The 23,215-nt window shown below is 53.8% G+C and overlaps 1 protein-coding gene across 17 annotated transcripts in view; it reads right to left on the reverse strand.

The window, feature by feature from the left end:
• The window catches only part of Mapt (microtubule associated protein tau), a 95,224-nt gene that overhangs the window by 10,152 nt on the left and 61,857 nt on the right, over positions 1–23,215 (reverse strand). For 8 of the 17 annotated variants that reach the window (XM_078041933.1, XM_040268655.2, XM_040268656.2 and 5 more), the window contains 3 exons: positions 17,097–17,152; positions 12,786–12,918; positions 9,247–9,512 (listed from right to left, as the gene is read on the reverse strand). In XM_078041933.1, the coding sequence (XP_077898059.1) occupies positions 9,247–9,512; positions 12,786–12,918; positions 17,097–17,152 (455 nt within the window). Of the gene's footprint in view, positions 1–9,246; positions 9,513–12,785; positions 12,919–17,096; positions 17,153–19,900; positions 20,948–23,215 lie in introns of all 17 variants that reach the window. The other 9 variants (XR_005726262.2, XM_078041935.1, XM_040268653.2 and 6 more) reach the window with 2 other exon arrangements.

Genomic DNA, 23,215 nt, shown 5'->3' on the forward strand with positions numbered 1-23,215 from the left:
TAGGCATGTATCACTCACTACACCTGGTTTATGTTCCTTTTTAAAAAAAAACAACAAAAAAAACTGTTTTTTACATTAGAAAAACACAGCATATGATTTCAAAAATAGAGTTGCGAAAACAAAGCAGCTTTCTTACCAACCAAACAGAATGACCATTGCATTTTGTTCTATTTCCTTGACGTCTTATTTGTAACCACTGCCTTACACATACAAATGGTAGAATTATTGCAAACATATCATTTTGCCTCCTGTATTAACATCATACCCTAAGCATTTTTCTTTCTTTCTTTTTTTTTTTTTTTTTTGAGAAGGAGTCTTGCTATGTTGCCCAGGATGGGCTCGGCTCAAGCGAACCTCCTGCCTCTGCCTCCCAAGTCTGGGACCACAGGTACACCAGCATGATTCTTTTTTCTTTTTTCTTTTTTTTTTTTGGTACCAGGGATTGAATTCAAAGGCACTCAACCACTGAGCCACATCCCAGCCCTACTTTGTATTTTATTTAGAGACCGGGTCTCACTGAGTTGCTTAGGGTCTTGTCTTTGCTGAGGCTGGCTGGCTTTGAGCTCACGATCCTCCTGTCTCAGCCTCCAGAGCCGCTGGCATTACAGGCTTGCTCGATGGTGCCTGGCTGCCGGCATGGTTCTTAATACTACATCCTGTTTCATCCTGTGATTGCTGATCCTGTGCTATCCACACGCTGATTTGCATTGATTCCAGTTTAAGTAATAAAAAATACCTCCTGTGAACATCTCTCTGCAAGGATTTTTTTCCATATTATGGATTATTTTCATAGCATAGAGTCCTAGAAATAGAATTTGTGGGTCAAAGTTATAAATATTTAAAAAGCCCTCAATACAACTTTCCAAATGGCTTTCTAAAAGGATTAATTTTCTCCGCAACTGCTGTTGAGAAAGCCACCTTTACCATATTTTCACCCACATCAGGTATTTAAAACATTGTTTTGACTCTTACTACTTAATAATTTCCAGACAGGGACATGCCTTTCCAGGTTAAGGGCATAAGCTGGGAGCCAAAGCTTGGGTTTGAATCCTGGTTTGGTAATTTACCTTCGATATCAATTTAACCCCCTTGGGCCTCAGTTTCCCCATCTGTAAAATTGGGGTGATAATACCTGCCTCCTAGAGTCTTAGTGAAATGAAGTCAGTTAACTCCCGGAAAACACTGAAAACAGGGCCTGGCACTTATCAACCACCCAGTAAATGGAGGCCGTTGTGATTCTTGTCACCTTGGAATATCTCCAAGTCATAATTATAATGCAAGGTCATAAAAATCGTTCTGCTTCTCTGACCAAAATAAATAACTTCGTTGCTGGCTGATTCTACATTTCTTTCCCAATGAAATCTCTTCTTCACCCCTGGTTGTTGGCAGGTGCCAACAACGCACAAATGTTTTTCTAACACACAAATGTTTACATTTTGATCGATTCAAATTCTTCTTGTATAATTTCTCTGCCGTTAAACGTAAATGTAGAGTTGGATAAATATTGAACTCCAAGTTCCTTTCTCACCCATGTCAGCCCTTGTTAGAGACAGGAAGGCCATTAAAGGGGAGTCTTAAGTTGGTCTCTCTGAAGCCAGTGGTGAAGCTAGGCGGGGTGGCACACCTGTAATCCCAGCAGCTAGGGAAGTTGAGGCAGGAGGATCGCAAGTTCAAAGGCAGCCTCAGCTACTTAGCAAGGTGCTAAGCAACTCAGCAAGACCCGGTATCTAAATAAAATATAAAAAAGGGCTGGGATGTGGTTCAGTGGTTAAGCATCCCCTGTTCAATCCCTAGTTAAAAAAAAAAAACAAAAAACAAAAAACAAGTCAGTGGCAGAAGCCACGTGGAAAGATGCAGGCATCCTTGCAGCCACCAGCCATCCACCAGACAGTTCCATCTGGCTTGCTCTGGAGCCTATTAACTAGGCAGGCGCTGAACTGCCCTTCTGCCAGGGGGGAGACAGGATGGCTTTGAATGAATTTCTGCCCCCCTCAGACGCTAAGGCGTCCCATGTGAATCCCCTCTTTGGGAATCAGTTTTTATTCTTTCATTGGATAAGTCCTAGAAGCAGATTTCCCCGCTTTCAAAAGGATGTGGAGCAACTTAGAAAACACATACTCCATAATAAAACAAGCAAATTTAAAGGAATAATGTTAAAAGGGGAGGTCATCCAGAGTCACAATTACAAGAGTGATAATTATACTTAGCTCTGAGCTTCCTGGAAGCCAAGTCAAAAAAGGAAATATGATGGGTTACGTAACTCTTCTTATGTGACAAAACCAGTTTTTCAAGGAAGATAACCTTGTTTTCTGTACTGATCCACAAAAGAAACTAATCAAATGAATGAAAGGACATTAAGCAATAATGTAAGGTCTGCAACATACATAGAAAAAAAAATTTTTTTTTCCAATGTGGTTTTCTTGTTCCAAGCCCACAAAAATCAGCAACAAACTCTTGTGGGCTTTGGCAACAGACACAAGGATATTTACAAAGCAGACCTGAATTACTGTTAGTCGTCACATTAAGTCAACACCCGTTACAGAATCTAAGATTTACAGAAGGAAGAAAAAGCAGTAATGGCTGGTATTATGAAACTGGAATCAAGAAATTCAATTTCTAAGCTGGAGCAACACGGACATTGTGCCTCAGCCCTGTCTAGACGCTGGAAATGAGAGAACAATGTACTGGAAGCTCTGAAGTTTGATTTCAGGGACTCCTCGTCGGGGTGGGGGGATGTCTGTGGTCAGGGTGTAACCCCCGAGGAGAGGCTGCCATGGGTGGGAGCAGGAGTGGGTTTAGTCCGTATCCCGGAAAACCCAAAGCTGCCCAAACCCTCACGGGGCCTTGATCTGGTTCTGTCTGGACTCAGATTTCTTGAGGCTGCTCTCTCCCTGGCCCCAACTCTCCAGGCCTGGGGGCCTGTCCCCAGCAGGGCTCCATGCTTGCTGGGCTGGGGGGGAGTTAACCCAGGCTGCGCTTGTGGATGCCCACAGCAAACCTTGTCTTCAAGTCCAAGGTGAGGGGCTGGGATACAGCTCAGTGGGTAGAGAGCTTGTCTCGCTTGCACAAGGCCCTGGGTTCAATTTCCAGCCCCCAAACAAAAACAAGCTCCAAGGTGAGCACCCGGAAATTGACACCGAGAAACCTGTCCGTCTCCTGTCAAGTCGACTGGCCAAAGAGATCAACTAACGGGACAGCCTCCCTTGGAATTCTTGGCACTCCATCCTTAAACACTGACTGCTCCGGGCTCCTTTAGGATTTTTCAGAAGCACACACACTCAGGACATGAGGACAAGGTCCTCTTTGCTCACTGTGGGGCCTCTGAAGTCCTCAGTTCAAGTCAGCGGATTCCCAGCCCTGATCCAGGAGAGGCAGACTGCCCCAGGTTCAAATTCACTTTATCCACATCCATATTCTGCAAGTTTGTTTTAAAAGGGACGACCGGAATTTTGTTAATAAAGGGAGTGCATTTAAAACACTTCCATCTCCTGGATGTCAGCAGGGAATGCAAAGGGGTGGAAAGAGAGAGAAACAGATCAGAAGAAGATGAGCAGAGGTGAGTGGCAGAGAGAGACCAAGGATAAGGGAAGGAGAAAAACAAATTAACACAGTTGCCAGAAGGAACAGCCGCGGTGGGTGGGTCCAAGAATGAAGGACGCTCGCAGCACTCTATCGCCTCCTTGTGGCCTTCTGGAACATTGCGTCTCAAGCCCGTCAAAGCCCTATCGCTCTGGAAGTTTCTGTCTGACCCCTGCCCCCAGGTTCTCTCTTGCCTCAGACTTGGACATCCCCAGAGGAAGTGACTTTAGTTCCATCTGCTCAGGGCCAACCAGGCCACCTCCATGATCAGATAAGAATAATCAGTGACACAGAACGTTTTAAATTTCCAAGTCTTTATGGTCATGTTGGAGATACTTAGATAATTAAGTTCCGGCTTATTATACTGTGGTTATGCCTCTTTATGTGTGTGTGTGTGTGTGTGTTTACTTTTTTAAAAAAATCAAATTTTTTTGTCTTATTTATTGAATCTTCTGTTTTTGTGTGATTTAAAAAATTATTTATAGATATTTTTCTTTATGACCTAAATAGATTATCGGCATAATATTTGAACTCATAACAACAGGCAGACCCCTGTCATACAGTTTAGTTTCTGGTATTTTTCTGTTCACTTCCCTTTTCAATTATGTGGACTTCATGTATGCATGCTAGGCGAGTGCTCTACCACCGAGCCACAACCCCAGCCCATCTTATTTTGAGACAGTCTCACTAAGTTGCTGAGGCCGGCCTCCGAGTTGCAAACCTCATACCTCAACCTCCTGAGTTGCTGCGAGGTGTAGCCACTGCACGTGGCTTCCTTGTCTTGTACTTTACTCTCATCTCACTGTTATTTAACATCTCCAGTTACAACTGAATTTCTATAAATCTTCCTTCAGATTATAAATATTTTCATTGTAGAAAATTTGGGAAGGGAGAAATACAAGAAAAAGAATTACAATCCCTATGAGTCACTATTTGTCATATTTTCTTTCAGACATTCTTCTTTGCATTTTTTTTTTTTAACTTTTGCAATATTAGGATTGAACTCAGAGCCTCCCACATTGTTAGGCAAGGGCTCTACACTGAACAACATCCTCAGCCCTTTTTAAAATTCCTGTTTTAAGGTGGTCTCACTAAATTGCACAGGTTAGAGTCAAACTTGCCATTCCCCTGCCTCAGCCTCTGGAGAAGCTGAGTCGAGGCGTGGCCACGTGCCTGGTTTTGCTTCTACTTTTCCTATAGATGGGAGGCATTGCCTACATTACTTATTCATTTATTAGTAGAGCAATTTATAATTTTATAATTATTGAATATTATATTCAAAGATCCTTTTTAATGATTCCATAATATTTTATAGTATTGATTTTCTCATTATTGGAGACATTTAAATTTTGGGGGTAAATATTAATAAATGCATATTTTTTGAGCTTACCATTTTTTTCTGAATCCCAGCTTTTGTTTCTAAGATGCAGACCGACAGCCCTTACTGTGGATCGGGATCAACCTGGAGGCCACAAAGGCCTCAAGGTGACCTGACCAAGGCTGCACTCTAGTCCAGAGGCAGGTGCAGGAGGCCCCTCAGCAGATCATTGACTTGAGGACTGAGCTGAGAGCCTAGGAACCTTCCCTTGTGGCGTCTGACTGCACCCACTGTCACCCTCACCAGGACACAAGGGCACAGACAGCCCATCACTCATAGCCGCAGGGGACAGTTTTAATCCATCCCAGCTCCCCACCCCCAGGGGCCGCACAGGGCTGGGGGTAGCTCCTGAGGGTTGAGCAATGGCCGGGTCTGAGCTGACCAAGGAGCCAGTTGCATGGAATCTGCAAACGGGGACAGGGTGTCGACCAGAATAGGACGATCAGTCACCAAATCCAGCATGCGCAAGAGCCCCCAGTAGTTGGGGTCAAGACCTGAGGTCAGCAGGTAAGATTTTTGGACACCAGGTCCCAGCCTGGACTATCCAGTGGAGACACTTGGTAAGGCCCACTCCAAGGCCACAGCAGGTCCGTGGGGACTCAGGCACTAGATGTTTAAAAGAATCCCTGAGCGGCTGTGCAGCCCCCGCCTGGATTCCACCCACCCCCTTCTGGGGTGCAGCACTGATTCTCTGCATTTTCCTGTAAAAATAACTTTGTTTTGGACTCTTAAAGCAATACGGGTTCACGGTCGCAAATTGTGAAAACAGAGAAAAAGCCCAAAGGAGAAAAATAGACGTCCGCACACTTTCCAACCAGTGCCCTGTGGTCGGGGGCTCAGTGTCTGGCGCACATCGGGGGCCTCCACCCTTCCTCAGGTGAGCATCGGCCGCTGGGGGTCCGCCGTCCGGTTCTTCAGACTCTCACAGCTTTGTCTCTTTGTAGCTGAACATTTATTGAGCACTTGCTGCGCGTGGACCTGGGCACCCAAAGATCTCAGTGCAGCTCTCCAAGCCTTCTGCCCAGTCCAGAGGGAGGAGGCCTGAGCTTATCTGTCGGCCTTTCCCCTGTCCCTGGAGGTCCCAGGGTTGGCCTCTGTGGCTGCACCTAGGTCTTCTAGGCTTCATGGAACGTGACACAGGCTGTTTCTGCTCCTCGGTCCCTTCCCACCGTTCTGCCCTGAGAGGCCCTTCCAGTGGATGAGGATGTGCCATCTCTGTCCAGCTGCCCTGATGCGAGGACAGCTCAGGGCCTCCTCTGTGGACTGTCATCTTCCCGTTCATCCCTATTTCTGCTGCTCCCAGCTGAGCTGCAGGACGCCCCTGGTCCCCAGCACTCCCACCTTCCCAGCCAGGGCTGCCAGGGGAGCTGCCTCCATCAGGGTACAGCTCCCGCCCCCTCCGCCTGAGTCCTCCGCGGGCTCAGAGGTGCTGAGTTACACTGTCCCCCATTCCAGGAGCGCTTGCCACCTGAGTGGCCACGAGACTCAGCCTCCACCCTCGGCTACGGCTCAGAAGGCAGAGGGAATCTGGGAAGACTTCCTGGAGTAGATGGCACCTGAGCTTGGCTTGAGGGAAGGGAGAGGTCGGAGGGAAGGGCATTCTAGGCAGATGGAAAGGGCAAGGAGGGACTGAGCAGAGCACCCCGAGCCCAGCAGGACACAGGGGAGAGTCGGGGGTGGGCAGATGGCAGGTCCCGGGCCCAAACCTGGAGGAGAAGCGGCAGAATCTGGATGTGAGGAGGGGAGGTCATGGGCACAGGCCTGGTAGAGCCAAGGTCCAGGACTAGGGTCTGATGGGCACAGGGAGGCTGGAACAGCAACGGTGGGGTGGAAGGGCAGAGCCAGGTCATGGCAGAGCTCGTGCGGAATCTGGGAGAGGGTAGGAGAAGAGGAGGGGTGCCTGAGAAGACGTGGCTGTACCTGGATCGCAGTCTAGGGGGCTGAAGTGGGGTGTCCAGGCTGGGAGAGGGAGGACAGCCAGTCAGGGTACCTTGTGGGTCAAACAGCCCGGCACCCTGCAGAGTGACAGTCACTGGGGTCCTGAGATGGAGCCTCCTGGGGTCATTAGGGACAAGGGAGCCTGAGATGGCAGTGTGGACAGCAGCTGGGGGTGCTCATGCTGGGTAGACCCTCGTGGTGACCTGGAGCTACTCTGCAGGGCTACCTGACCATGGGTCCGACAAACCTCTCCTTCTCCCTCCCTCTCCCTCTCCACCACCCTCTTCGCAGTACTGGGCATGGAGCTCAGGGCCTCACACGGGCTAGGCAAGTGCTGTCCCCTGAGCCACAGCCCAGCCCTTGTCACCATTTATTTGGTTTGGAGACTGGGTCTGGCTAAGTTGCTGAGGCTGGCCTCAAACTCACTATTTTCCTGCTCAGCCTCCGGAGTCGCTGTCTTTTCGTTTAGAAGCCACACACTAGCCAGAGTGGGGACAGGCAGGACCTTTAATCCAACTAGGATTAGTGCCCGGGGCAGGAGACCAATGGATCCCACTTCCTGACTCCGAGTCCCCAGGCCGCGCCTGTCTCCATGGCCCTGTGTGGGGCCCTGGGTGGGCCGCTGTCCATCCTTTGGTCAGAGGGGCTCCGCACAGGGCCTGGCGCTGGGGCTCCTGAGCTGCGGCTGAGCCGTGTGACGTGAGCTTCTGTCCTTTCTACCAGGGAGGACGCAGCTCCTCGTCCACTCACTTCGTGGGGGTCTATGTTGGTGTGCGGAGCCGGGAAGCCGGGGTGCACTTGTCCCTGAGTGGGGGGTGGCCCTGCCTTCCTCTTGCCACCGCACTGTGTGGCCACGCTGCACAGGGTCCTCTTCGTTCTTCGGGATGGAAGCACACGGTCCTGGTGCGCCCTGATGCGCTGTGACCACAGGGCCCATGCGGCAGCTGCAGGGCCAGGACCGCAGGTGCTCGGTAGGAGACCATCCCACCAGCTCCCAAAGCTGCCTCCCGGGCCTTGGCCACAGCTCCACAGGGACAACTTCAGGTCAACCCCCAGGGCCCTTTCTGGAGGAGCCAGGTGTCCCCAGGGAGGAGCAGGGCCAGTGCCACTAACACAGACCTAGGACCAAGCCACGGTGACATCGAGACCCAGCATTGGACTCACGGCCGGCCTCCAGCCTCCAGCCTGGAGGCAGGGGCAAGATGGCCAGGCACTGGGGCCCAGGGGCTGCCCCAAGCGACCAGCGGGCAGGAGTTTCCAGCTCTGAGGACTGAAGGGCCAACAGGAGGACAGGTCAGGTGAGGAAGGCACCCACGGCACCGAGGCCGTCTCCCTGCAGTGACCAGCTCCAGCCGGGAGTGACATAAATTCAACAGTGGGGCGAGCACCCGCCGAGGGGAGGCAAGCTGACCCAACTGGAAGGGAAGCACTCAGGTCCCGAGGACTCACACAGCCCTCAGGAGGCCCCAGAAGGGGGGCCCAGAAAGCCCAGTGCATGGGGTGGCGGAGGTGGGCACCCCACGCACGCCTCCTCTTCTCCCTTCTCGGCTCCTCCGGGTGCTGGGAGAGGAGGGTGTTCTGAGCTGAACTGAGTCCCCCCAGATCCTTATGTGGACACCCCAAACTCAGGATCTCGGGATGTGACTGTATTGAAGGAGGTGGCTGAGTCGACCGGAGGTCACTAAAGCAGCCCTAATCCAACAGGGCTGGTGTCCTTAGATGAGGAGATGACAACGGGCACATGAAGGGAAGGCCGAGTGAGCGCACGGGGAAGGTGGCCAGCTGAGGACAGGCCTCAGAAGCCAGCCTCTGGACACACTGAGGCCCGCAGCCTCCAGAACTAGAGGAAATACATCTCCCCTGTTTAACCGTCTCACATGGGGGAGAGGCACCAGCAGAGGAAGGGGGACTGGCCGGTCCCCTGTCCTGCTGCCCTAGGCCCTCAACGCCCGTTTCTCCACCCTTAGGACGTCCGAAGACTCCGCGATGCCCTCCTAATTCCAGAAGGGTCAGTTCTTCCAAGTGGTGTCCCCAAATTTCCCCAGAACCGAGGATTATAGAGAAACCTGCCACCTCTGGATGGTGCCGAGTTCTGAATGGCACCGCCGTGGGCACCCCCACCTTGAGGACCACAGGCCAGGGGACACAACCTGTACTCTCCATCTGATCAGCAGGGGCCACGGGGGAAAGGAAGAACCAGGGCTTTGCCCCAAGCAGGACACCGCGGCTTGAAGGTGACCTGATGAAGAGGCCAGGGTCAGGGCAGGTGCTCTGGGAGGGGTGGCAGCTGAGCCAGGCTCGTGACAGGACCCACCCGTCCGCCCTCACGCACCGCAGCCCGCGCGCCTTACCTTGCCCCCTCCTGGCTGGTGCTTCAGGTTCTCGGTGGAGCCGATCTTGGACCTGACGTTCTTCAGGTCTGGCATGGGCACGGGCGCAGTCTGCAGGCGGCTCTTGGTGGAAGACGGTGACTTGGGTGGAGTGCGGACCACTGCCACCTTCTTGGGCTCTCGGGTGGGTGGCGTTGGCAGGGACGGGGTGCGGGAACGGCTGCCGGGGGTGCCTGGAGAGCCGGGGCTGCTGTAGCCACTGCGATCCCCAGATTTTGCTGGCTCACCTAGGGAGAAAGGGAGGAAGGCAGGCTAAGGGGAGGGGGTCAGCAAAGGCCCCGGGGGCCACTGTCAGGCTCAGAACGGAACAGGCAGGTGGGAACAAGGTTGAGAGCTCAGCAACCTCAGCAGGAGGAAGACCTGGAGCCCACTGCTGCAGAAGCCTCTCCTCCTGCTGACCTTGTCACTTAGGGACAGTGACGCCATTCCCCAGGACAGCAACAGAAGGTTCATCAATATCCCATCAATATCCTGCCATGGCCCTGGGGCCAACTAGCTATGTACTCCCAGGCAAGTCACTACCCCTCTCTGAACTCAGAGGCCTCAGATTGGAGATGGACAGGATTATGGAGCCTGTAGGGGGGGAGGCTGCCTATGGAGGCATGTGTCAATATGCTTTGCAAAATTCTCACCAGTGTGGCCCTTACCCTGCCCAAAGGTGACACGATGACAGGACTCAGCTGCTGCCCTCAAGCCCAGACCAAGCTGGCCCTTTACCCACCCCGTCCAACTCCAGGGCTCCTACCCCATTCCCTGGCTCTGGAACCACATGTCCACCATCTGCCTCGCTGCCCGAAACCACCGGCCACGCCAAGCCTCTTCCCAACACCAGGTCCTGCTGGCTGTCCCTCCCCAAGAATGCCCATCCCCCACACCTGTGCAGGCCAGACCACACCCCTTTCCAAGCACCTGCAGGCCCCGACCCTGCAGCCGGGACCTCTGCTTGCCAGCAGACTGGGTCCGCCACCTCTGAGAGTCCTTCACCCCTACACCTGCTTCTGTGGCTGCACTTGCCGTGCCCCCGTTACACTTTAGAGTTTGCCATTCTGTCTGCAGTTGGTGATTTTCAAAGTGGGGCCCTGGGAACCCCAGGTCAGAACCTCTGGGAGTTTTCATTTTATTTTTTTCTTTTCCTTTGGCAAGTCTTTGGAGCATTTGAGGAGGAAGTGAGACCTGTGAAATGCAGATTGCTGGGCCCCATCCTGATCTGCTAGGGCAGAACCTCAAGGCGTGGGGCTGGCAAAACTGGTTTCCTCACTCCCCACCCCAGGCCAGGAACCATCCATAACAAACGCCGTGCTGTCTGCAACGTCTGGAGTGCCCTTGTCAAGTGACAGCAAGCACCTCACTGTGCAGAGTGTGAATTTCCACGTCTCTGATGTGCCTAGAGTGGTCACATGCTGTGGCAACAGACAAGTGAGGCCTTTTCCCCAGAAGGAAACACCCGATGGGGCCTCTGCTCCAGGCCAGCCTCTGCCTTCCTGTCTCCAGGGACACAGGAGGCCCGGTCGTGGTCACCCGAGAAATGTCATCTCTTGCAGAGTGACTCTGGGCAGGTCAATCACCCTCCCCAAGCCTGGGAAGAGGGATCATTGCCCACAAGATGGTCTTTTTTTCCCCTTTGGTACCAGGGATTGAACCTAGGGGCGCTTAACCGCTGAGCCACAGCCCTTTTTATTTTTTTATTTTGAGACAGGGTCTTGCTAAGTTGTTTAGAACCACATTAAATTGCTGAGGTCAACCTCAAACTTGCTATCCTCCTGCCTCAGCCTCCTCAGTCATTGGGATTACAGGCATCTTATGCACCGGCGAATGTAAGATGGTCTTGAAGTTGGGACGTCCTAACAGGCGATGTCTAGCCCAGCTGTGGTGCTCACAGAACGCACCTTCAAGAGGCCAGAGGTAATTTCCTACCTGAACCCTCGTGAGGAACCAGCACCCCAAATGCCTTGCGGCACACACTCCCCTGTCCTCACCCCCACAGCCCTAGTCCCTGAAGCAAACGAGAAGAGGCTGTGTGGAGAGTCCACCAGACAGACCCAGCTGCACAAATCACACAGGAGGGAAGCAGCCCTCGGCTCGCTGGGGAGTCTGCCAGCTTGGCCCAGCCCTGCCAACAAGCCCCGGGCAGCAGACATGCCCCGGGGGCCTGCCCACCCAGGGAAGCAGGCCCACATTTACCTCTCTCAGACTTTGCCCCTGCAGGGGGTGGTTTTCTCTGCACTTGCTTGGAAGCTTAAAAAGAAAAAGCCACAGACGGCCTCATTACAATCAGGCTTAAAGGGTCTTAAGGCATTCTTCACGTGGAGCCTGCTGGCCCATCTGGCCCAGGACCGGGAGGCAGGGAACAGGCACAGTGGGCAGGAAACCAAGTCCAGGGCCGAGCCGAGAAGACACGTCCGCCTACAGGCAGCCACCTAAGAACAGGTAGAGCTGAAGAGCAAGGCACACCCTTGTCCAAGTTGTTGCAATAGGCAAAGCGACTGGCATAAAGCCAAGAGACGCAGCAGGCTCAAAATCGTATGAAAATCCCATTAGAAACTCTGCTGATTCTCCCCAGATCATAAGTGCTCGAGGGAACCCCAGCAAGAAAACACTAGTGAAAACGAAGCCCACTGCCCGAACCAGCAGCCCACCCTCCCGCACGCACACTGGGGGCAACGCCAGGTCAGAAGCATGCAGTGTCAATCATGGCTGAGAGGGCCACCGCAGGCTGGGCAAGCGGGGACACTGAGACAGGCCAGGCCTTCACCACAGCGGCACCAAGATCCACAGGCCTCCTGGGTGCTGCCCAGAAGCAAATGCAGGCCACACTCCCCTAAGTTGTGCAGCATCTAGACCTACTTGCAGGGAACAGGTCGCCCGGGCAATGGAAGAGGGCTGCCATTCCTAGCAGCTGCACACGGCCAGCCCAACGGGCGGGTATCCAACACGGACTGGCTTTGGCTCACAGGAGTCCAGGACAATGGGCACAGCTCGCCACTGCTCAGTTAAGACCCTTGGGTTTTGCCAGAAGATTCCTAACATACCCAGAGAGTGAGGCTGCTCAGGGCCAAGCCCTGTGTGAGGTCACCCGGAGTGACCTGTCCAGACTGCTGCTGTCTCCAGAGAGACAGTGCCACCATGCCCTGTTTGGGGGCCTGAAAACACTTTCAGCTGGGGCTGCCTCCCCAGAACCCTGGGTTGGAAGACACAGAAGCCCCTTATCCTGCCACTTAACGCGTCATGTGACAGCACTTTCCTCATGCTTCAAACCAGCTGGTTAGACGGAGCCAAGCAAACTCTCAGAGCCTCCATTTCTTCACTGATTAAAAGTAAAGGATTTAGTGTCCACCCCAGAAAACTGCCAAAAGTATTACAAAGACGGAGAACATTCCAGTGCTTAGCAAACCGCAAGGCCTTGCTCAGCTGCAGGGGTTATTATTGCCAGTGGCGTCCTGAGAGGACTGTACCTTCTGGGAGCTTCCTCTGACCAGGACTCGAGAGAACATTCTTCTTACCAGTGCCCGGCGGTGTCTTTGGGCTGGGTGTGGTTTTGGCTGGAATCCTGGTGGCGTTGGCCGTGCCTTTCTGGCCTGGAGGGGCTGTTCCCCGGGGTGTGGCGATCTTTGTTCCAGTTTTACTATCAGCCCCCTGTAAAGGGAATTAGGGTAAAGTGTTTTTCACCAACGGGGAGGGTGACTGTCGTGAGTCAAGGCCGGCCCCAAGGACCCCTCCTCAACTCAAGGAGGCGAAAGCGGGTGACCCTTTGCCTTCTGGATGCAACAAACGTGTCCAACAACCTCAAGGGTTTGCAGCTCAGACAGCCCAGCCCCACCCCAGCGCCAAGCACCCCGTTGCCATTTCCTCCCAGGGGCATTATTTGCATTGGTTATCAGCACGCGCCGTGCTGACGTTATTTTATAAAAAGACAAAAGAGCGTGTAGCAAGATCAGGGTTGTTGTCCACTAGGTGTTGATCAGTGGGCAGGACACTGGGAGGCCATGCCCATGGGGACACTCATTTTCCGACTTTATGGATGTACCTGGCTGACGTGTTGGTGTCACCAGAGACTCCTGGGGACACTATTTGTTGAACCTGACTGAAAATACTAAACAGAACGAGGTCATGTTCTTTTGTTCTGGCCCAAACGACCTGCAGGTCTCAGGTGCGCTAAGGGCGCTTGGCAGGTGAACCCTGGCCAAAGGTCAGGAGCAAGAGCCGCACTGGCAGTCTGCAGTTGGGAGTCTGTCCCAGGAGGTGACTGTTGTACCTAACAGGAGCTGCAAGAAGCAGCCAGCACTGACCACAGAGCACTAGCCGGCTCAGGAGGGAGTAAGCCCATGGGAACAGGTCATCTGCAGGCCGCTCCGGTTACCAAAGCCAAGGATGGGCACAGCAACCTACCCAGGGGCGACTTTCAAACTCGGATCCTCAGGGCCTCAGGGGCCGCTGCTGCCAAGGGCAGGGGGACGGGAGAGGCAAGGCCCGGAGGCCCCTTTCCTCTTCAGCTAGAGTTTTCACTATTCTATGTGGAAAGACCCTGCAGGGGCTTATCTAAAGAAGGTCACCATGACTAAGAGGACATTCACGGAAACCCTGCTAGGGTAGCCTGGTTCTGTCCAAGGTCATTTCCTTACCTTGAGCTTCATCTCCTCTGCTCCCAACTCCCCGTTAGGGGTGTGACAGAAGAGAGTGTTTAGGAGAGGAAGCTGGCTCGGGGCCGGAGGGTTTGATCAAAGGGTCTGAGCTACAAGGAGTGGGGCGCTGGGGCTAAGGCAAGGCCTGTTTCTCAGGCTTTAGCACAGGAAGGCGTGGGTGTCTTCAACTAAACACAAATAAAACCAAAGTGAACGTCAGCACTTTGGGAGGGAGACAAACTGAAACAGGGCAGAGATACAGGAACAGAGGCCGGCGTGTTTAAAGAGGCGAGCCCCGTGCTGTTGGGACCGGTGCCCTCATCCGTCCTGGTCACCAGGAAAGAAAAGCCACCACCTTCCCGGATCACGGAGTTATCCGTCAGCTAGCTAGATGAGCTACGGTGGCCAACTCACAAATGACAGAACTTTTAAAGAGAAGATAACAAGTGGATAGGAGGTACAATCCTCAGGGAGGACTGCCCAGCTCCAACCCCTGGAGTTGTGTCTGACACCACTGAGGTCACCCACATGCAAGTTTTCTGAATGAGTCTCAAATAAAACTAGTCTTAATCCTATCTGGTAAATTCCAAGATGGGCAAAGTCAAGTTTTGCGTGTTCCACCTAATGAAACGGCCAACAGGACGGGCTTGATGGACGGAGGCCGACACCCCTGGTTTGTCCTAACTGCCTCTTGGGGCCACACCCTCAGGAATGAAAGCTGAGAGCTAAGTTAGGGCGCCCCGGGGAGGGAGTCAGAGCCACAGAGCAGCGGCCTGGCCAGAGATGTCACTGGGCTTCTCTGGGGTTTCCTCCTCACCCTTGAATTCCCCGCTATAGTGGCCGAGTCCCTCTGTGCCAGCCCTGGCAAGGAGGAGAGCCCAAGGGAGGGGGCAAAGGAACAAGGACTGAGGCTCTGGGGCTGGTGACAAAGCTGAAAACGTAGGGGTAGTTACTGGTGGCCCCTCCTTCCCTAGCTGGGCAAGGCTCCTGTCCACTGGCATTTCTCCCTACTTGGCTAGGTGTGTAGCACAGTTGACCTCCTGCAACTGGGGCCACTCGAGGGCAGGGACCTTGCACCCACGTGTGCAGAATGAATGAACACCGAGGCAGCCAGTCCCTGCCCCTCTGCAACACTAAATGATTGACAGTTATTGCTTGGGCCTCAAGCACAGGGGCAGGGCTCTCTCAGTCCTTGCCGGGTGCTCATCTGCCTTCCTGGGCAAGCTCTTCCAGTGGCAGCACTCAACACCTGCTCCCAAACTCAAGCCACCTTCTGCACCTGGAGATGCGACAGGGCCCCACGACTGAGGGCACTCCAGATGTTCCAGGCAGCATTGGATTTTCTTTGGTGGTGCGGGGGATGGAACTTATAGCCTTTTTCTATCACTGAGCTACCTCCCCAACCCCAAAGGGGAGCATTTATATTAGAATTTTTTTTTTTTTTTTTGCTCTAAAATAGGTGTTGTTGAGAGCCAGGTGGAATTTTCTAGGGAAACTGAGCAGAGCAATTTTGGGAACATTATCGTTTTTCCTTTTTATTTTTGCGGTTCTGGGGATTGAACCAGGGGTGCCCTACCCCTGAGCAACATCCCCAGCGGCTTCTTTCCCATTCCTTTTTTCTTTTCCTGTCTTTCTTTCCAGTAACAGGCATGAGTTTATTAGAAGGAAAAGGAAAGGGGAGAGTGGACTCAAGGAAGAAGAAAGGCCCTTTTTACTTTATTTTTTTCACTTTGGGACAAGTTCTTGCTAAGTTGCCCAGCTTGGCCTTGAACTTGAGATCCTCCTGCTTCAGCTTCCTGAGTGGCTGGGATTACAGGTGGGTGCTGCTACGCCAAGCCTCTGGAGTACTTTCAAGGAGGCAGAGCTACCGAGGGGGTAAACTGCAGCTGAAGAATGAACGCCTGACAGGGACCAGCAGGGTTCAGGAGGCAGGCGTGTGGCACACAGGTGGCCTCATTTGCCGTCCCTGGGATTGCTTGTTGAAGACTGATGAGGGTTCAGCCCAAATCGCCACTATGGCAAGACTGCAAAACGGTGTCCACTGCACCAACCCTCGCTTCTCCACTCTGTTTAAGGAGTGGGTCAGTTTTCCCTCCTCTCATATCCTGCCACCTCACGTCAGCCCACACAGAGGATCAGCAACGGGCCAGTCGCTAGTCCCCGCTACACTTCTGCCTGAGGCCCTTGGTGCTGTGCTTGTCCTCCGTGGAAGCCTTTCCCTGCCCTGCCGCAGCCTGCTCACTGACTTCCTTCACTTCCCGGGCTCACCGGACTCCCTGCATTGGCTGGAGACCGCTTCCTGGCTCAAGATCCCCTCAGCCTCCTAATGTATTCTGTTTATTTTGTGCAGTACTGAGGATTGAACCCAGAGGCGCTCAGCCACCGAGTTACATCCCAGGCCTTTTTATTTTTTGTTTTGAGATACAAGCTCTCTGAGTTGCCCAGGCTGGCCTCAAACTTATGATCCTCCTGCCTCTGCCTCCGTCACTGGGATGGCAGGTGTGTGCCACCACACTCAGCTCCCTGGTGCATTTTTTTTCTTTTTTTTTTTTTGGGGGGGGGTACCAGGGATTGAACTCAGGGGCACTTGACCACTGAGCCACATCCCCAGCCCTATTTTGTATTTTATTGAGTTGCTTAGGACCTTGCTAAGTTGCTGAGGCTGGCTTTGAACCTTGAGATTCTCCTGCCTCAGCCTCCTGAGCCACAGGGATTACAGGTGTGTGCCATTGTGCCCAGCCCTAATGCATTTTCTATGTATCATATACATGTACATTTGTATCATATATATATATGATCAATATACACATATAGTGTCATATATTTTTTATGTATCACACAATGTATATTTATTTATTTATTTATTTGCTGGGCCTAGATCTGGGGTGGCAAGTGTAAGATGTGCAAGACTCAAACTTTATTGTAGAAAATTCAAACATACCCTCATTCAAACTATGCTGAGGAGATGGCAATTTAAGGAGCACCATGTCATTAACCTTCTGACGGTCCTTCTCTGGTACAAAACTGATAAATGATGGGATTTTTTTAAACCTTGCAGGAAAAACACAATGCACTTCAAATGACAGTTGCTCTCTAGTGACAAATGCCCCCTACGTGGTGTGTGACCGCACACACAAAGCTCAAGCCCTCCATGACAGCGACCGGCATCAGAGGTTCCCGGAGTCAGCTTACCTTTGCTTTTCTGTCCTCGCTTCCAGTCCCCTCTTTGCCTTTACTGACCATGCGGGCTGATAAAATATAAAACGAGAATGCGCGTTACAACCCACTCTCCTGGTGCGCAGGTGGAGCAGCCGTAGTTCGGGGTAAGTGGCCCGCGTTTTGTTCAGCTGGGTTTGGTGAAAACACAGTGGGGTTTCTTTCCCCCGGAATCTGCTAGATGTCGCTTTGTTAGTACAACACACCACACTGGGGCCATTGCTCAGAGCAACCTGGTGAGGGGGCAGCAGGCTGGCTGAGGGCGGGGACATGCAGAGGAGACGCAGTGGAGGCTGTTAGAGGCACGTGTGGACACAGGGCTGTCTTGGGAGGGTGGGCAGTGCCAGCTCCCACCCACAGACTCTTTCCCTGTCTCTGCCGGGGTCAGCCCCACCCAGGAGAGGCCAAGCCCACTCCATGGAGGAGCATTTAAAAGCCATGGTTGGGGACAGCTCTGCCAGGCTCTGTTCTCCTGCAGGACCTCAGGATCAGGGGTTGTCTCCACCCTGTGGCTAGGCTCAGCCTTGGTTTCTTCTTAAGGGCCTTGAGGCCTGACTGGAGCCACCTTGGATTCCCCTGGCCCCTGGGTCGGTTCATAAGCAATCCTAATATTTGCCTTCTTATGCTGACCACCCTGCCTCCCTGCTCCTGGTCACCTGCCACCAGCAGAGGTGAGTCTGGTGGGGATGACTTCACCCCATTTTTCTGGATGCACCCCTAGAACCTGCCTTTCTAATGGGTCCTCGGCCACCGGTTCCAGGATGCGTACATAAGCCCATCCCCCCTCCAGCCCTGGGGGGGGGGTGTCTTCCCACGGAGGAAGCTAATCCTTAATTAGCTATAAACTGTTAACATCCAACATCCCACAGATAACATCTGGATATGGGGCTCAGCACTTGGTGGCTGTTGCTTAGGAAGCTGCCCGTGGTGGGGCCTGCCCACCGAACCCCAGCCTCTCCTCTAGCACATGCTCATCATTGAACATTGATAGCACATTTTCTTCTTTGGTTGTGACATCATATTCCCTCTTGCCCCGAGGACGTTGAGCTCCTGGGGTTTCTCACTGGCTGTGACAGTCTTGGATTTCTGGAGGGCCTGGTGCTTCTCCTCTAGCCCAGGTGTGGCAGAACCACCTGGAGACAGTGGCTCCGGGCTCAGCGAGACTGAGCCTGTAAGCCGAACCTGGCACCCAGACCTTTGAATAGGAGCCAAAGAGGGTCTGACTCACATGCTCCTTCCTTAGCTCAAATCAACAGCACCATCTGATCACAGGAGAATCTGCAAGATCGGCATCTCCCCAATCCAGGTAGGATTCAAGGAGCCCTCTTCCAGGAGATGTTACAGGAGGGATCAAATAAATGTGGGAAGTCCATAGGATGCGTCCTTGGAGGGCCAAGACATGCATTAATACATTAAAGACTCTAACAAATTCTCCAGCAGCAAAACCTGAACTTGGTTTCTAAACTCACAGGGCCATGGAACTCATTTCCCCTCTGGATGCACCTATTGTCATCAGGTGGACCAGAATTCAATAAAACATCACTTTAGAAAACCCCGTGGTAAAAACCCCGACAAGCCTCAGTCGTTTGTCCCCTCCTGCTTTGGAATCTAAACCAGGCTGTAGGATTTTCCCACCCCAACTCCGTCCTAAATCTTAAACACAGTTTCCTTTATCTATAACACTTCAAAGATTGCTCTGTAAGTAGAACCTAATAAAAATCTAATAGATGACCGTGAGCTTAAGTAGCATCAATTCCTGGGCCCTGCAAATAATTCTAAAACGCTAACTATTCTAAAATCTTAAACCTATGAATACATCCACTTTGAGGCCAAAGGTCTCTCCTAGGATATGAAAGTCCTCTCCACGACACTGGGGAATCTCTCTTCCTACCTCTCCTGACCCCAAGCTGCTGTGGTTGTGCTCCAGGTGGGCCAGGCTGCGACCCCCCTGTGATGTCAATGCAGGGGCCTCCGGGGTCTCTGGTCTCTGCTGAGGGTTTGGACCAGAAAGATCTTGCTTCTTCAGTCTCCTGCCAAAAGGCAGGGCGGGGTGAGGGCGGGGCTGTTGGGCCAAAGGCTCAGTTTGGGCTCTTGGCCACCTGTAAATGCTGCTGCGTGGGTGTCACCTGCCAAATGTGACATGTCTGACGAAGACAGCAGAAGACCGGCACGTAGCCCTTGTGTCCCTGCATGAGGAAAGCGTGCTCCAGCACCTTGCGGAAGGCACTGCGGAGTGTGGGAGTGTGCCTCTCAGACCAGACCCACCTGGCTTCTGAACCTGGATCCTTCCCCTCCTATAGGTGACCTTCAGCAGGTTACTTTACCTCTCTAAGCCTCGGTTTTCTCATTTGTAAAATGAGGCTGATTTTGCCTGTTTGGGAGTGTGGGGGAGTTTCTAGAACCATGAGTGTGAAGCACAGCAGAAGCCCTTGGGTACGGGGGTGGCTGTTGTCCTCTCTATGGGGCTCGCCCACCCACCGCCTGTGGGCTGAGGGACCACGGAGGATACATCAAGAGGTCCGAGAACTGGACAGGGCAGAAAGCACTGGGCAGGGGTGTCGGTGACATGCAAAACGGCGGCCAAGCGTGAGGAGCTCGTGCTACTGAAGCCCCAGGGGCAGGTGGCCGAGGGAGGGGAGCAGCGGTGGCTCAGGTGCCATTTTAGTGGCTGTCTTGGAACTCTGGGGTGGCAGGAGTCAAGGAGGGCCAGTGGCAGTGCCCGCAGCCGGGGTGGCACAGGAGGGCGCCAGGGGAAGAGCGAGGGAGCTCAACACACAGACCTTTGAGTTGGGGGACCCGGCTGACAGGCCTCCCTGGCAAACCAGCTGCAGGCCGCTTCTCAGGTGGCTCCGGGAGGCCAGCCTCTCTTGTGGCCTCTCCCACAGAGTCGCCCTGGGCCTCTAGCTCCTCTCCAGGGGCCCCCAGTTGTGCGGCCCTTTCCAGATCCAGCTCTGACCCGGCCTGCTCCTTCTGCACATGGGATTTGATTTCCACGTGGAACGTGAACTCGGGGGCAGCCTCGGGCCCTTCCACCGGGGGCCCTGTGCTGGGCCCAGTGGGCTGCAAGGCCGGGATCTCTGCAGGAACTTGGGAGAGGAAATCGACAGGGGGTGGGATGGCACCCTCAGCCGGGAAGCCACAGATACCAGCGGCTTCTCTGGAGATGGCCGGAGGGGACGGCCCTTCTGGAGAGGTCTGGGAAGAAGGGGAGTCTCGGGGAGACGACTCGTCGACATCTCGGTCTTCATCCACCTCCTCCCGGCCTCCCAGCCTCTCTTTGTCATGGCCTCCCTTTGGAGGCAGCCCCTCCTGGTCCTGGTCTCTCCATAACTGGCGCTCCAGCGGCCCATGGTCTTGGCTTCCCTCTAGGTCCTCAGGTCCTGTTCCCCAGGGCTGGTGTGTGGCCTCTCTGGGGTCTTCGGGTGGGATGGGGGTCCTGGGCCTGGGGGGGACGTGCTGGAGGGTCAGCCCTGGGGCCCTTGCGTTTGAGGCCTCGCCCTCACGGGGCCCGGGCTCCATCTCCCTGTGCCAGCTCTCCTGGACAACCTCGGCCCCCTGGGGCTCCGCGTGGAGATGCGCAGGGGAGGAAGGCTTTGCGACTGCCACACCCTCCTGGGCTGGGCCCCCGTGCTCTTGACCCCACTCCAGGGGGGCTTCTCCAGGGCCTCCTGGTGGAGGTGGCACCGGGCAGGTGGGCTGCTGCTGAGGAAGGTGTGCACTCGCCTGGACGGGAGCTTCGGGCTGCTTTCCACCCAGAGATGCCACTGAGACCTCGGCCGGGGGCCTCTCGGGCGCCGCCCTCTGCAGGCCTGGAGCGCTCACCTTCTCTGGGTTGAAGAGGTAGCAGTGGCAAAAGGTTAGCAAGGGCACAGGAACTGTTTAGAGAGGGAACGTCACTCTCGCCATAAGAGAAAGACGCTCAGACGCATCACAGGCCCCTGACCTGGCAGGAGCACAGCTCTGGGCTCCTCTTGCTGCTGGTTGCTTAGAATGAAAGCTCTCTTGTCTCACTGTCACCAACCTGCGGGTGACCTGGGGTGAGCCCCTCCTCTCTCTGGGCCTCAGTTTTCTTTTCTATAAAAGGAGGGCTTAGCCCTGGTCACCTCCAAGGCCCCTTCTGGTGTGGGCAGTACTTCTCCTTTTACCCACAGACTCTGGGCAGGGCCTGGAGCTTGTCAGAGAGGGCCCCCTTTCCTCTTACTCTTTCTGACTGCTTCCCTTTCTGGTGAAGGAAGCGGGTGCCACAAACCCACCCAGCCTCCAGCCTGGAAAGCCATGATTTATAATCATCAAGGATCGAGAGTGTCATAAGATTCCCTTAAAGGGGAGCGCGTACAGCCCTCTCCAGCTCACCCTCCCTCAGCAGACCTTCTGCCTAAGGTGAGGCAGGACCATGGTGGCAGCCAAGACTCAGGGGTCGCCTGCTCTAACCGGTCACACCACGTGTTGCACCAACTCAGCTGATGGAGGCCACGCTCATTTTTTTTTTTTCTGGCTTATTCCTGTGACATTCATGTGAGTCCCTCTGTGCAGCATGTGGCTGTGTGTTCTGAACGGTCCTCATAAGTACACTTTACTTTTTTAACTCCCAACTCTGAACATCCCATCTGGTTCCAACAGAAGAACCCACAAAACTTCCCGGGCTCTCCTGGAGCCAGACCTGTGGCCCCAAAGGATTCAGGGACTTGGAAAAGAGATTAGGACGAGGGGAGGGAAGGCAGGGGAGCACATACCTGTGTCCACACACATGTGCAGCGGTGGGCATGTGAGTAATGTGTGGACCAGACCCTGTCCCCACCCGTCAGCAGGGGTGTGGCTTCACACTGGCTTGCCACCTAGATTAGGCACAGCTCAATCCCCCTCTACTCTCCTGCTGGGCAGACTCTCCATCTCATTCACTTTGTGTTCCCAGAACTGTGCCTTCATACAGCAGGTGATCAATAAATGCACCCTCCCTGGATCAGCTGGTGTCAGGAAAAGACGCATCCCTGCTTCTTGCAGGGTCTTTGGGGACCTTATTGGGGTCCTCAGTCAACCTCTCAGAAAAGTAGCCCCAAAGGGACATGCTCATGACCCGAGCCCATGCTGAGCCTGAGGGCCAGAACTTCTGTCATCGGGCCAGCTCATGGGCCCAGGGCGAGGGCAGGGCTGGTCACCATGCCACTCAACAGGCTGGGTCCCCACTGCCTTCCAGAAAGCGCATTCCTCCCAGAGTCTCCTAGGGACTGCTCTTGACTAGGAGGTTCGGACCCCAGGGCTTCAAGAGCCACTCTTCAAAAAGAGACAAAGCCCCCAGACACGGACGGGAGCACACCTTGAAAGCCATCAGCACGGGGGCGGGGGACGGGGTGCAGCCCACGCGCCTCAGTGGGGAGCCCAGCGCGCAGCTCGCTCCCAGAGGGAGGAGTGAGTTGGAAGAATGTCCTGTCCACTCCCAGGACACCATGAGGTGTCAGCAAATATTCCACACGGCAAGCACCGGGGCCGCCACGGGGCAGGGCAGACAGCCCTCCAGACGGGTCCCCCATCTTCTTCCCAGAGGCCTGGTCTCTGCGGTCACTTGAAGGAGGTGGGTGGACCCCCGGGTATCCCTGGACTGGTCAAGGCCTTCACCTGTCCGACTCCCCGCACACCACAGCTCTATCCAGAGACAACCTTATCGGTCTTAGGTACCGTCGGACTACAGGCTGCACCCCAAATCTGTAGAACAAACTCACATTCACTTTTTTTAAAAAAAGGAAATAGATGATGACTTCTGGAGATTATAATTCACGAAAGCTCCAATGTTACCTAAGCTGAAACCCACAACCACAGGGAATGGGAGGGCGGGAGCTGGGCTCGGTGGCCCAGCGTCTGTGTCACACCCGGATTCCATTCCTGCACACAAACAGGAGCCAGGGTTTTAGTTAATTCACACAGACGGAGGCCCTGCGGTGCATTGTTCTCCTTCTAGTAGTTTCCAAAGCTCTCTGTTCATCTAAGAACGAAGGCACCCTCTCCATGCCAGGTGAGATGAGAATCTGTAGCCTCACCATGCTCTCAGGGAGGCCGAGTCTCCAAAGACAGACAGCACCCTGGCCTCAAATCCCCCATCA

Source organism: Ictidomys tridecemlineatus, chromosome 3 (genome assembly GCF_052094955.1).
Source record: "Ictidomys tridecemlineatus isolate mIctTri1 chromosome 3, mIctTri1.hap1, whole genome shotgun sequence".
NCBI lineage: Eukaryota > Metazoa > Chordata > Mammalia > Rodentia > Sciuridae > Ictidomys > Ictidomys tridecemlineatus.